Below are 11,715 nucleotides of genomic sequence, written 5' to 3' on the forward strand. Positions count from 1 at the left end.
TTTTGTGATTTTACACTACGCAGGCAAGTCTGAATTTAGAGTTGCGCTCCTTCAATCTAGTGCCACTGTGTGCAACAAGATGCTGAGCAGCATGAGCTCGACTGGAAAAGATGCCATGTAATTTTGGGCCAAAAGATGATGACGCTTCAGTGTCCAGTACCACATGTTCTGCTTTTTTTTTCTCTACCCTGGAGAGTAGATCAAATATATGCCTGTGAGTATAGTTGTATAAACGCACAGACGAGTAGATAGGTATGCATCACGTCAGGATTCACATGCATCATGGAACGTGACATGGGATTCAGCGTCCTATCTGCATGATTTGGTGTGCCAAATTGAGCAACTCCAGTCTCGCACCTGCAAAACTGAAGGAACACTTCTCGAGTCATATTTTTTATTTTTCACTAAGGGTTGAGTGGATCTGCATATGAACTGGTTGGGTTGGGTACCTCTAACAAGGTTAAGAACCACAGCTTTAGAGGCATATTGCCACCTGTTACGGGCATTTGTGGACTGTGTCCCCTTCAATAAATGGCAGTTTACCGTCACATGGAGAAAGCAGGGTGCAGTTCTTACCAAACTGGTCCTTGGCAACAGCCGCAATCTCCGAGGGCGGCCCCACTCCGGACTCATTGAGCGCCGTGACTCTGAACAAGTACTCCTTGCCCTCTGTGAGGTCCCCGATGGTTAGTGAGGTGTTCTTGCCCTTGGAAATCTCCTTCCACTTATCGCCTTCACTCTGGTCCACGATATAGGCGCTGATGTGGCTGCCTCCATCACTGATGGGCTTTTTCCAGGCCAGGATGATGGAGTCTTTGTTAGTCTTCTTGGCCTTCAAGTCCACCACTGGACCAGGTTGCTCTGGAGGAGCATCAAGGGTTACATCACAGTGAGAATCACTGTTGTGCCGTTCAGAAATAGCAGATTGCATTCAAGGATTTTACTTATTCATTTGACTGTCAGTAGTCTTTATATGAGGCAGGAGGGAGCGAGAGATCGACAGGCGGATCGGTGCAGCGTCTGCTGTCATGCGGACGTTGTATCGGTCTATCGTGGTAAAGGAGGAGCTGAGCCAAAGGGCGAAGCTCTCAATTTACCAGTCAATCTACGTTCCAACCCTCATCTATGGTCACAAGCTATGGGTCGTGACCGAAAGAATGAGATCCCGGATACAAGCGGCCAAAATGAGTTTTCTCCGCAGGGTGTCCGGGCTCTCCCTTAGAGATAAGGTGAGAAGCTTGGTCATCCGTGAGGGGCTCAGAGTCGAGCCGCTTCTCCTCCACATCGAGAGGAGCCAGATGAGGTGGCTTGGGCATCGGATTCGGATGCCTCCTGAATGCCTCCCTGGTGAGGTGTTCCGGGCATGTCCCACCAGGAGGAGACCCCGAGGAAGACCCAGGACACGCTGGAGAGACTATGTCACCCAGCTGGCCTGGGAACGCCTCGGGATCCCCCGGGGAGAGCTGGAAGAAGTAGCTCGGGAGAGGGAAGTCTGGGCTTCCCTGCTAAAGCTGTTGTCCCCGCGACCCAGCCCCGGATAAGCGGTAGAAGATGGATGGATGGATGGATGGTCTTTATATGCAAGACGCGCATAAGAATCGGGGACCTACGTACCTGAAGCTCGCACGCTACCGGCAGTCTCACAGCCCTCTCCGATGCCGTAAGCGTTCTCGGCCAGAACCCTGAAGCAGTAGGCCTGACCGGCCTCCAGGTTGGGAATCCTGTACGAGATCTTGTGACACTCAGTTGACACACAAGTCCAAGCCTTCCTCTCAGCCAGGCGCTTCTCCACGATGTAGCTCTTGACAGGACTGCCACCGTCGATCAATGGGGCATCCCAGGTGATCCAGGCGTGGTTTAGGGAGGTTTCCTTCACGGTAAGGTTCTGAGGTGGTCCAGGGGTGTCTACAGTGGAGAGGTGGAGTACGTAGCGGAATCAGAGGCAGTATACCGCACAAGCTTTATTTCAATAAACCAGTAGGCATTAAACTGGGCTCCCGATTTGAAGCCATAGTTCGGGGCTCAGCAAAATATGACTCCTCTCTACATTAGCTTTGGGGCCAATTATACATTTTGATACCATTGTGACTAGCACTTTCTTTGTTAAATTGTGACTTTTGTTTCTGCCGCGCATGATTATTTGGCGATTAAAGCGTAGTGCCAAGGAGCGGCAAGCACGACTTAGTTGATTGTTTTTTTTTCTTTTTAACTTGAAGTACCGATGAATGGCATTGGCAGACTTCACCAGTACCCGAAACGTGAAATACTGCCAGCATTGGCCTAAACCTGATCCCTAGTAGCAGTACTTGCCCATCCCTAATTGTCACATAAATCTGACATTGCCAAATGGTTCAGTTAGGTCTGTTTGTATTTTCAACCATCCAAGGCAAAAGTTGAAGCAAGTCAACTGCACGGGCCTTTGTTGTTTTAAGTCAGTTTCCTCGTGTCCACTGTAGTAAATGATGGTGCAGGTATTAGAATCGGAACAATGACGGCCCTCTAAGCCGTCCCACGGGAACGCCGGAACGAAATGATTCGCTCTCTGGTCCCAGAAGAGATTTGCTTAAGGCCACCAAGAAGTTTGCTATCTCACCGAGGACCTTGACGACAATGGTGTAGCTCTTGGACCCGCTGGTGTTCTCCAGTGTCAGGACATATTTGCCAGCGTCGTATCGGTTGATGTCTTCAACCAGGAGCAGGGTGTCCCACTCTGACGTCTTTATCAGGACGCCGGTTCTCTCCTTCAAGTTTCCGTCTACCTTGCTCCACGTCACTTTGGGTGCCGGGCGCCCTCTCAGGGGGACATAGAGCCTCATGGTGACACCAGCGCGGAGAACCAAGGCTTTCCTCAAGTCGGCATCCAGCTCAGCTTCCGGAGGGACTGCGGGAAGCGCATTTTGTTCAGTCGTTCAGATTTCATTTCTCTGTTGAGTGTTCAGCAAACATTGCGGTTCAACCTTTTCTCCTTATCTTAAGCAGTCCCGAAATTGGGTCTCGAATTGGACAGGCATTTTCATTGGACCGGCCAATTGGTGCTGTTGTCAAATCCAGCTTCTTTCATCTTAGGCAGCTGGCTAAAGTCAAGCGTCTCCTTTCTCGAGAGCACTTTGAAAGAGTTTGCGTCTGGGATGGGTAAAACTATTTGTGAATAGGTTTTGTGGATGCCATCTCAAGATGACGGATTTCCACCTCACCTACGGCAGGTGGGTTTGGGAGGTATTGGCTGCACTAAACCGAGGTTCACTGTAAAGCAATCCAAATGAGGAACATACTTAGGATGTCTTGAGGCGTGTGGTTCCCGGGGACTTCGCTGGGCTCGCTGTAGCCAATCTTGTTGAGGGCAAATACTCGGAACTGGTACTCTCTGCCTTGCATCAGGCCCGTCACCAAGAACTTGGTGGCCTGGAGCTTCTTGGGGACATTGCATCTGGTCCAGTTTTCTGTGGAGGCCACTTTGCACTCCACCAGGTAGCCGATGATCTCGCAACCGCCGTCGTATGCTGGCTTGGTCCAGCTGAGGCTGATGGAGCTCCTGGTAGAATCCACCACCTTGGGGAAGGCGGGGGGCCCGGGAGGATCTGGCAAATACAGACCGTGAATAACAAAACCGCCAGACACTTGATGATTTACCGGTACAGCAACTCGCAAACCTGAGCACACCCGACACGTTTTTCTTTCTTTCTTTCTTTCTTTACTTCCTTCCTTCAATGGGACAACAATGACGAAATGACACTTTGCTACAGTGTAGTCAGAGGCTAGCTTGTACAACAGTGTAGATGTACTGTCCCCCGCAAACTAAGTCTACACACAGCCATTCATCTCGAAAGCGGCTGGCAACAAAAGTGAGCACACCCCCAATTGAAACCGCCCAAATTGGGCCAACAATGTCAATATTTTGTGGGACCACTATTATGTTCCCCTCTCGAGGTTGCCGTTGGAATCCTCTAGGTGCGACAAGGCCGAAGATGACACACCTGCTGCCCAGTCACACCTGACGACTTCAAACCCGAACCAGTCACCTGACACAGAGGAGAGAAATTTCCAGTTGCTTTTGTTGCGAGTGGTTCAGACATTGTCTGTGTGTTGACTTATTTTGAGGGAACACAAAATGTGCAGTCGTACAGGCTGCAGTGTCATCGCTTCAGTGGTATCCCATCAAAAGTGAGAATCAAATCTCTGCAAAACTCAGGGCTGTCCTCACTGTTGTGAGGTACTGGAGGGATCGTTTCATTTGAGTGACAAGCAATCGCAGGTTCTCCGTTCTCAAAAGTGACTCACAGACAGGATCGACGGCCAGTGCAGCGCCTGATGCATCGCTTGGTTTTCCCAGACCGGCTTTGTTCATGGCAATGACCCTGAACTCATACTCAGAGCCCTCAGTCAGCTGACCCGCCTTGATGGTTCTGTCGATCACCGGCCGACGGTTGACCTTGGTCCAGGTCAACTCGGTGGCTTCGCGCTTCTCTACCATGTAGCCCAGGATGGTGGCTCTACCGTCATTGGCCGGCGCCTTCCAGCTGACCGTCATGGAGTCCTTGGTGATGTTGGTGATGACCGGTGGATCACAAGGCCCGGGAACATCTGCAGGAACCAAATTGATAAAATGAGAAGCAGTTGGACCTTATGGCGGTACTTTTGGCCATCGATAAACAGTGTAGAAAACGGATCGAGGTCTGGAAGCGTGCGCTCACCATAGGGGTTCTTGGCCGTGACTGGGTCGGTCATGACGGCGTCTCCCACGCCGTACTGGTTCTCAGCACTAACTCGGAACTGGTACTCGTGGCCCTCTATGAGTTTCTCTACCGAGCAGTCGGTGATGTGTCCGTGAATATTGGCGGTGACCAGCGCCCAGTTGGCCCTGCTGGTTTCACGCTTCTCAATGATGTAGCTGGTGATTTCAGAACCGCCGTCAGAAAGTGGAGGTTCCCACCGCAGCTTGACGCGGTCTGCAAACACTTTGGTGGTTTTCACTGAAGCAGGAGGACCTGGTTTGTCTGCAACCAACAACAGGGGAGGAGTTTTGAAGACTTAGGCAGTGTTCCTACTGTTCATTTTCCATGCGCACAGAATATGTTCGGGAACAATTTTGAATTTGAAATACCGTCTTCATCATTGGCGATGTCAAATTGCGATCATTGGCTGGCTGAGATCGCACGGTCACACATACTCATTGTCTGATAGTCGCACGCACGCAGTCGACTTACCGAGCACTTTGACTTTAATTGTGGCGTACTTGCTGCCATTGACGTTCTCAGCGAGAATAGTGTAGTCACCGGATTCCTTCCTCGTGACGGAGTAGAGCTCCAAAAGGTGGACGTGTTTCTTCTGGGTCATCTTCATTCCCTCCGCCAGATGGAGCGGAACGCCGTCTCTCTTCCAGCTCACCTTGGGAAGAGGCTTGCCAAATACTTCCGCATCCAAGAAGACATTCTGTCCGGCTTTCACCACAATCAGGTTCTTCATATTGACCCCCAGCTCCACACGTGGAGGAACTGCACAGAAGAAGACCAGCCGTCATCTGGTCTGCTTAGGCCAGCATCAACATTGTCAGATTTAGGTCTGAAATTGAAGTTTGTGGTGAAACCAACCCATGTTTTACCGCCGATTCCAAAAGAAGCTAGACAAACTTTTTCCTCTTGACTCACTGTTTTTTTTTTCAATCCTTGCTTTTTTTGGGCCTCAACCTATACGTACAGCCCAGTACCAAGCCAAGTCCCAATGGTTAGGGACAACTGACCCGCTACATCTCGGGGCTTCAGGGAGTCCGAGTAGCTGCTTCGGAAGCTTCCAAAGTCTAAGCGGAAGCTAAAAGTCCATGGAGCTTTATCTATTGCTGCTCCCAACCGATGAAACAAGTGCCCTCTCACCATCCCTTTTTACAACTCAAATTTTATTCCTTGGCTTTCAACACAGCTCGAGTTTCTGCCCTTGCTGCATCCAACCTATTTTCATTGTTGCATTCATTGCACTGGGACTGTCGTTTTGTGTCTCCAGTGTCATTTTCAAGTGATGTACAGCACTTTGTTACAGCGGCGGTTGTCCTCAAACTCAATCCAGCAGAGTCGAGTGGGGTCCTACCGTTCTCTGCGATGACGGCGATGGGATCGGACAGCTCCGAGGGCAGGCTGACATTGACGGCCGTCTTGGCGATGACTCGAAAGACGTAGCGTTGGCCCTCTTCCAGACCGCTCACCACATAGTTCTCGGCCTGAACACTCATGCAGTTGCTGTTGCAGCGGCTCCACTTCTCCTCTGGGAGCTTGCAGTACTCCACAAAGTAGCCAATCAGCTTGCTGCCACCGTCGTGCTTGGGTCGGGTCCACACCAGCGACACGGAGCTCCTGGTCACATCCATGGGCTCGGGTTTACCTGGAGGGTCTGGTGGGAAGGAATATGGTTTTAGCTCCTCAAGCAGGTCTGGGTTCACAATACAGTGCAGCGGCACACCTTGACTTGGTGTGGCTCTTCACAGAGTGAAGGGACCACGTGGAGAGTTTTCTCGAAGGGGGATGCTTTCAAAAACGATATGCTTTGGTCAATATTTCTTGGCGTCTGGCGAAGCCACGTTCATATCAACAGGACTTGGACCAAATTTTTTAAATTTTCCTTCTACCCATGTCAATTACACACATTTGATTTGTTCTTAAAGTTCCAGGGAAAATCTGCGTATTGTAGATGAGAAATTCCGGATACCGCTGGGCATGTTCTGGTATTTGACTCAAGTGGCGACACTTTCGCCTCTCATATTTTGGCACAACATGAAGCAAAATAAGTCAAGGCACCACCGTATCGGCTCGGAAGCTTCTCATACCGACGGCCGTCCTGGCTGTGACGAATTCGGTCTGCTTGCAAGGCTTTCCCTGTCCGGCGAGGTTGATGGCAGACACCCTGAAGGTGTACTCCAGGCCCTCGATGAGACCGGTGCAGGTGAATTGGGTGGATTTGACCACAGACTCGTTGGCCCTGACCCACAGCAGACTGTTCCTCTCTTTCTTCTCGATGCAGTATCCCGTAATGGGGCTTCCGCCGTCGCTGGTGGGACGCTCCCAGGACAGGACGACAAAGTCCTTGTTGATCTTGTTCACACGAAGGTTCCTGGGCTCACTGGGAGGGTCTGGAGGCAAATGGAAGCCAAACGGTCTGACACGCATTTAAAACTTTGTCACCGACAGATCCACTCACATTCATGCACACATTCATACACAAACGGGAGGCTGCTGCAAGGCGCCGCCAAGTCCACCAGAAGCAAATTAGGGGTCAGTGTCTTGTTCAAGTACACTTCAACATGGTCACAGGGGCTGAGGAAGGGTTGGGAGATGAGCACTCGACCACTGAGCCACGCCAAGACATCTTTCTGGTCTTGGTCTCGTCTCCCAAAAGTCCAGGTCTAGTCTAGGTCTTAGTGACTTTTGGTCTCAAACAGTGCGGCACACTACCGCTCTCAGAAAAAAAATACGGTCTACACGTTCCACTCAGGTTTTGGCTCAAAGGCCCAAAAAAACCCCAAACAAAACAAACAAACAAACAAAAAAAAAACCCTGATAGAGAAAGTTTTGAGGTGACGAATGGCGTCGGCGACGACGATGATGACTCACCAAACGGATATCTGGCAATCATTTTCTCTGAGTAGGTGGGCTCCGAAATGCCGAACCTGTTCTCGGCTCGGACTCGGAAGGTGTACTCTGTGCCGGTGATCAGTTTGGTCATCCGGAAGCTGGTTTTGGTGCAGGAAGATGACACGGTGAGCCAGTCACCCTGGCTCACATCGCACTTCTCCACAATGTAGTTGGTGATGTTGCTGCCGCCGTCCTCCTGAGGAGGGTTCCAGAGCAGCGTGCAGGCGTCGATGTCCTGCTCTGTGATCTCCAGCGGAGCTTCTGGGGGTCCAGGAATGTCTGCGCGGCGGCACACAGGACAAAATATCAGCAACACGCTACCTTCAAAGTAGAGGCCGTGGCTTGCAGACTCAGCCTGCACCATTGTGGCCAAAATGATTAGCAGGATTATTTTTGTTCAATATTGCAAGAACGATAACCCTGCTCATCAGACATTTTGAAAAGTCAATATAGAAGGTTTCAAGCCCGAGCTCCATTTTTTGCACTGACCCATGACGATGACTTTGAGGATCTGGTTGACTTTGGCCGTGCTGTTCTCCGCCGACAGGCTGTAGTAGCCGCTGTCGGCGCGGCTGACGTTCTTGATGATCAATGTGCAGCTGCTGAGCGTCTTGACCACCGAGAGGCGATCCGACGTCAGGACGTCCTCGTTGCCCTGCTTCCATTTGCAGAAGGGAGCAGGTTTACCTGACACCAGGGCCTCGATCACCATTTTGCGTCCTGCCCGGACCGTCACCGTGTCGGGCATGATGATTTTGGGAGCCACTGAGGGGAACAACAGTCAGCACCAGTTAGCACACGTCACATCCTTGGTGCTTGAGATCCTTCCTGGAGCAGGCGCGCCCAAAGCGCAGAAAGCAAGAACGTACGCATTACCCAGATGCAGCTCTGGTCTGCTAGCTTAAACCAAGCATGTGTCGGTTGGGTTCTTGCAAAGACTTGGCTGGGAAAATACCCCATGATGCCTTTCGTACTGCTATCACGGAAAAACAGGTGGGGGTGGCGGTGAGGTGGTGGGAGTAGTTCACAAGTGCACAGTCGCTCCAATTCACAAAAAGGCTAGCGTTTTTTGGAGGTACGTTCTTAGGAAGGCAGTGCAGGGGGAGAAAATGAATAAGAAGCAGGCGAAGATGTGGAAGAGAATGACGGAAATAAGAGCAAGACTAAACTCACTCCTGGTTTTGAGGATCAAATGCTGGCGCGCGGTTTATCCGGGGCCCTCCCCCATTCCCAAAACATGTTTGCTGGCTTCTCTGAATACTCTAATTTGTGCGCAGGTTTGAACGCTCGTTTGTCAATATGTGCCGTTCAATTTGCCGGCAAACAGTTGCGGGTGTACGCAGCCCTTTGGCAAAAGCGTACTGCGATCAGCCTCCTTGAGAATAACCGCCGGATGGATCGAGGGTCAAGGTAGAACTGGCACCGATGAATTTCTATTTTTGCGGCCCTCGGAAGAAAACGTTTGGATGCGCCTGCCCTGGACCTCGGCGCCGGTGTACTCACTGAGCTGCTCCTTGGCCTCAAAGACTCCCTCGGCCTCCCGAGCAAGACTGACGCCAAAGGAGTTCCTGGCCGCCACCCTAAATTTGTACTTCTTCCCTTCCTTCAGGCCCACCACCACGATGGTCAAGTCTTTGACCACTGAGTATGGTGTCCACTTGTCCTGCGGCGCCCCCTCCTCCTGGTAGTCCACCACGTAGCCGTTGATTTTGGCTCCTCCATCTCGGAGCGGTTTCAGCCAGCCCAGCGTTGCGCTGGTCCGGGACATCTCCAAAACGTCCATCTTTTTAGGCGGATCTGGCTCACCTGAAAACCGCAGCTGGTGTTAGACGCACAACCACTACCATGCTGTATTAAGCACCGTCATTACTTGTGTGGAATAGTCTATAGTTAAAAATCAGGGGGCTAGATTATACATGGGAAGAAAGGAACTGAAGAGAACTAGTCACGTAGCATAAACAAGGAGCATTTTCCGCTTTTGTTTTTCTTTGAAAAACTGAACCAAATACACAGTATTCTGCATATGACACATCCATTTTTGATACCAGCATATCAGGGGGAATGTATGATACACAAGTCCAAAGGCTAATAGGATGATACTAAGACTCACTGATGGGGTCCTTGGCCAAGTAAGACTTGGGCGAATCCTGAGGAACTCCGATTCCATACTTGTTGACTGCCATCACGCGGAAGTAGTACTCGATACCAGGGGCCATGTTGGTCACCTTGAAGCTAGTCTTCTTCAAGTCCTCTGTGCATTTGGTCCAGGTCTTCCTGTCCACCTCCCGTTTTTCCACAATGTAGTTGAGGATGGCGCTGCCGCCGTCATTCTCCGGCGGCAACCAGGACAGCTGTGCTGTTGTTTTGGTAACGTCAGTTGCCTCCAGACCACCGACGGGACCGGGAGTGTCTAGCAAAGGATGGAATACACATTTGGAAATCAGCTCATTGTCTTCCAAATAGACTTTTCAGCCAACGCTTCGCTTTGCCGGCTGCCCGCTTCACTCACAATATTGGCCAACAAATCTTGCTTGGGTTTCCATACTCTACTTCATTGTACATCATATTACCTTTTGGAAATGTGACAACTTTCTCTATGATTTTTGCTTTTGAGTCTGATACATATTTTTACGTAAATAGGACCTGAAAAGTTTATATTTGGAATTGGAAAGGTAAGATATTTGGTTCAGAAAAATGTAACACCATTTCACATATAGATCTACGAAAAATACCCTCCCCCCACGCCCTACTGAAAACATCAATTCATTCCGGAGCTTGAGCAAAATCCTTCCATTTCCACTGAGTGCGATGGCAAACCCTGCTTTGTTTGTAGAACAGAGTCTTGAAACAAATTAGGTTCGTAAACCGAGGTTGGACTCTGGGAGTAAAAAGTGGTGAGCGGTTCTCACCGAGGACTTTGACACGAACAAAGACGGCCTTCTCTCCGGCCGAATTGGACAGAGTTAGTGAGTATTTTCCAGAATCTTCTCTGGTGCTCTCGGGGATGACCAGGAAGCACATGGTGTCCACTTGGTCGACGTGACCTTTGCGAACAACGTTGTCCACCCCCACACGCTTCCAGGTGACCTTCGGGGCAGGGCGTCCTCTGATGGTAGCAAAAAGTCGGATGGGACAGCCAGCCCGCACAGAAAGACCTTTCCTCAAACTCGCGTCCAGGTCAATCTCAGGAGCCTCTGTTGCCCGGGAGAAACACATCCATGGTTAGACCACTTCAGGTTCATGACGAGGTACACAAGCGCACAAAAATGATTCGAACTCAGCCAACCAAGTCAAGTTCTTACCCAGGATCTCCTTGGGGAAGATGGCCTCCTTTAAGTAGGCATGACGTCCCCAGCCCACCTGGTTTTGGGCGGAGACCCTGAACTCGTACTCCTGTTTCTCATCCAGCTGTCCGATGGTGAACTCTCTGAGGACCAAGGGCCCATTGGTGTCGATTCTCTTCCACCCTGCGGTGGGCTTTTCGGGGTCGGCCTCACTCTTCAGTCTCATGTCCAGACTGTAGCCGATGATTGGCGCGCCCCCGTCGTACACGGGTTTAGACCAGGAAAGAGTGATGGAGGTCTTGGTGCTGTCGGCCACTTTCAGGCCTGCGGGTGGCCCAGGAGGTTCTGAAGACGGACAAAACAACGTGAATAACGTAGAGCATTGAGCAAAAGATAAAACCTCTGCTTGAATTTGAACGTTGGATGTGATGGTGCTACTTGGAGAGCCAAGTAATTTTTTTCAGATGGTATTTTGTGTTAGAAGTGGAAGGGGAAACTGTTCTGGAGGGTACACGGACAGGGTTCAGTCCGGTCTAGGTAAACTTACCAATGGGATCTTTGGCTGTCACGGGTCTGCAGGGTTTGCTGGGATCTCCCAGACCGACCTCATTCTCAGCCTTGACTCTGAACTGATACTCGTGGTTGGGTAACAGGTTGGTCACTTTCATGCGTCTCTCAGGGATTGGACTCTTAGTGCACGGCACCCAGCGCACGGCCCTTTTTTCCTTCCTCTCCAGGATGTAGCCCGTGATGGACTTTCCTCCATCATTCTCGGGAGGAGCCCAGACCACCGTCATCTCCTCTTTGCTTATCTG

General features: G+C 50.7%; 1 protein-coding gene across 1 annotated transcript in view; it reads right to left on the minus strand.

The window, feature by feature from the left end:
• The window catches only part of ttn.2 (titin, tandem duplicate 2), a 180,506-nt gene that overhangs the window by 47,494 nt on the left and 121,297 nt on the right, over positions 1-11,715 (minus strand). The window contains exons 190-205 of the mRNA XM_086123473.1: positions 11,448-11,712; positions 10,919-11,245; positions 10,526-10,810; positions 9,727-10,026; positions 9,120-9,422; positions 8,106-8,381; positions 7,596-7,895; positions 6,812-7,114; positions 6,079-6,378; positions 5,205-5,492; positions 4,692-4,994; positions 4,279-4,581; positions 3,273-3,578; positions 2,594-2,881; positions 1,615-1,905; positions 577-861 (exon numbers count right to left, since the gene is read on the minus strand). Coding sequence (XP_085979599.1) covers positions 577-861; positions 1,615-1,905; positions 2,594-2,881; positions 3,273-3,578; positions 4,279-4,581; positions 4,692-4,994; positions 5,205-5,492; positions 6,079-6,378; positions 6,812-7,114; positions 7,596-7,895; positions 8,106-8,381; positions 9,120-9,422; positions 9,727-10,026; positions 10,526-10,810; positions 10,919-11,245; positions 11,448-11,712 — 4,723 coding nt within the window. The remainder of the gene's footprint in view (positions 1-576; positions 862-1,614; positions 1,906-2,593; positions 2,882-3,272; positions 3,579-4,278; positions 4,582-4,691; positions 4,995-5,204; positions 5,493-6,078; positions 6,379-6,811; positions 7,115-7,595; positions 7,896-8,105; positions 8,382-9,119; positions 9,423-9,726; positions 10,027-10,525; positions 10,811-10,918; positions 11,246-11,447; positions 11,713-11,715) is intronic.

Source organism: Hippocampus guttulatus, chromosome 11 (genome assembly GCF_054856545.1).
Source record: "Hippocampus guttulatus isolate MCC_2025c chromosome 11, RoL_Hgut_1.0, whole genome shotgun sequence".
Taxonomy (NCBI): Eukaryota; Metazoa; Chordata; class Actinopteri; order Syngnathiformes; family Syngnathidae; genus Hippocampus; species Hippocampus guttulatus.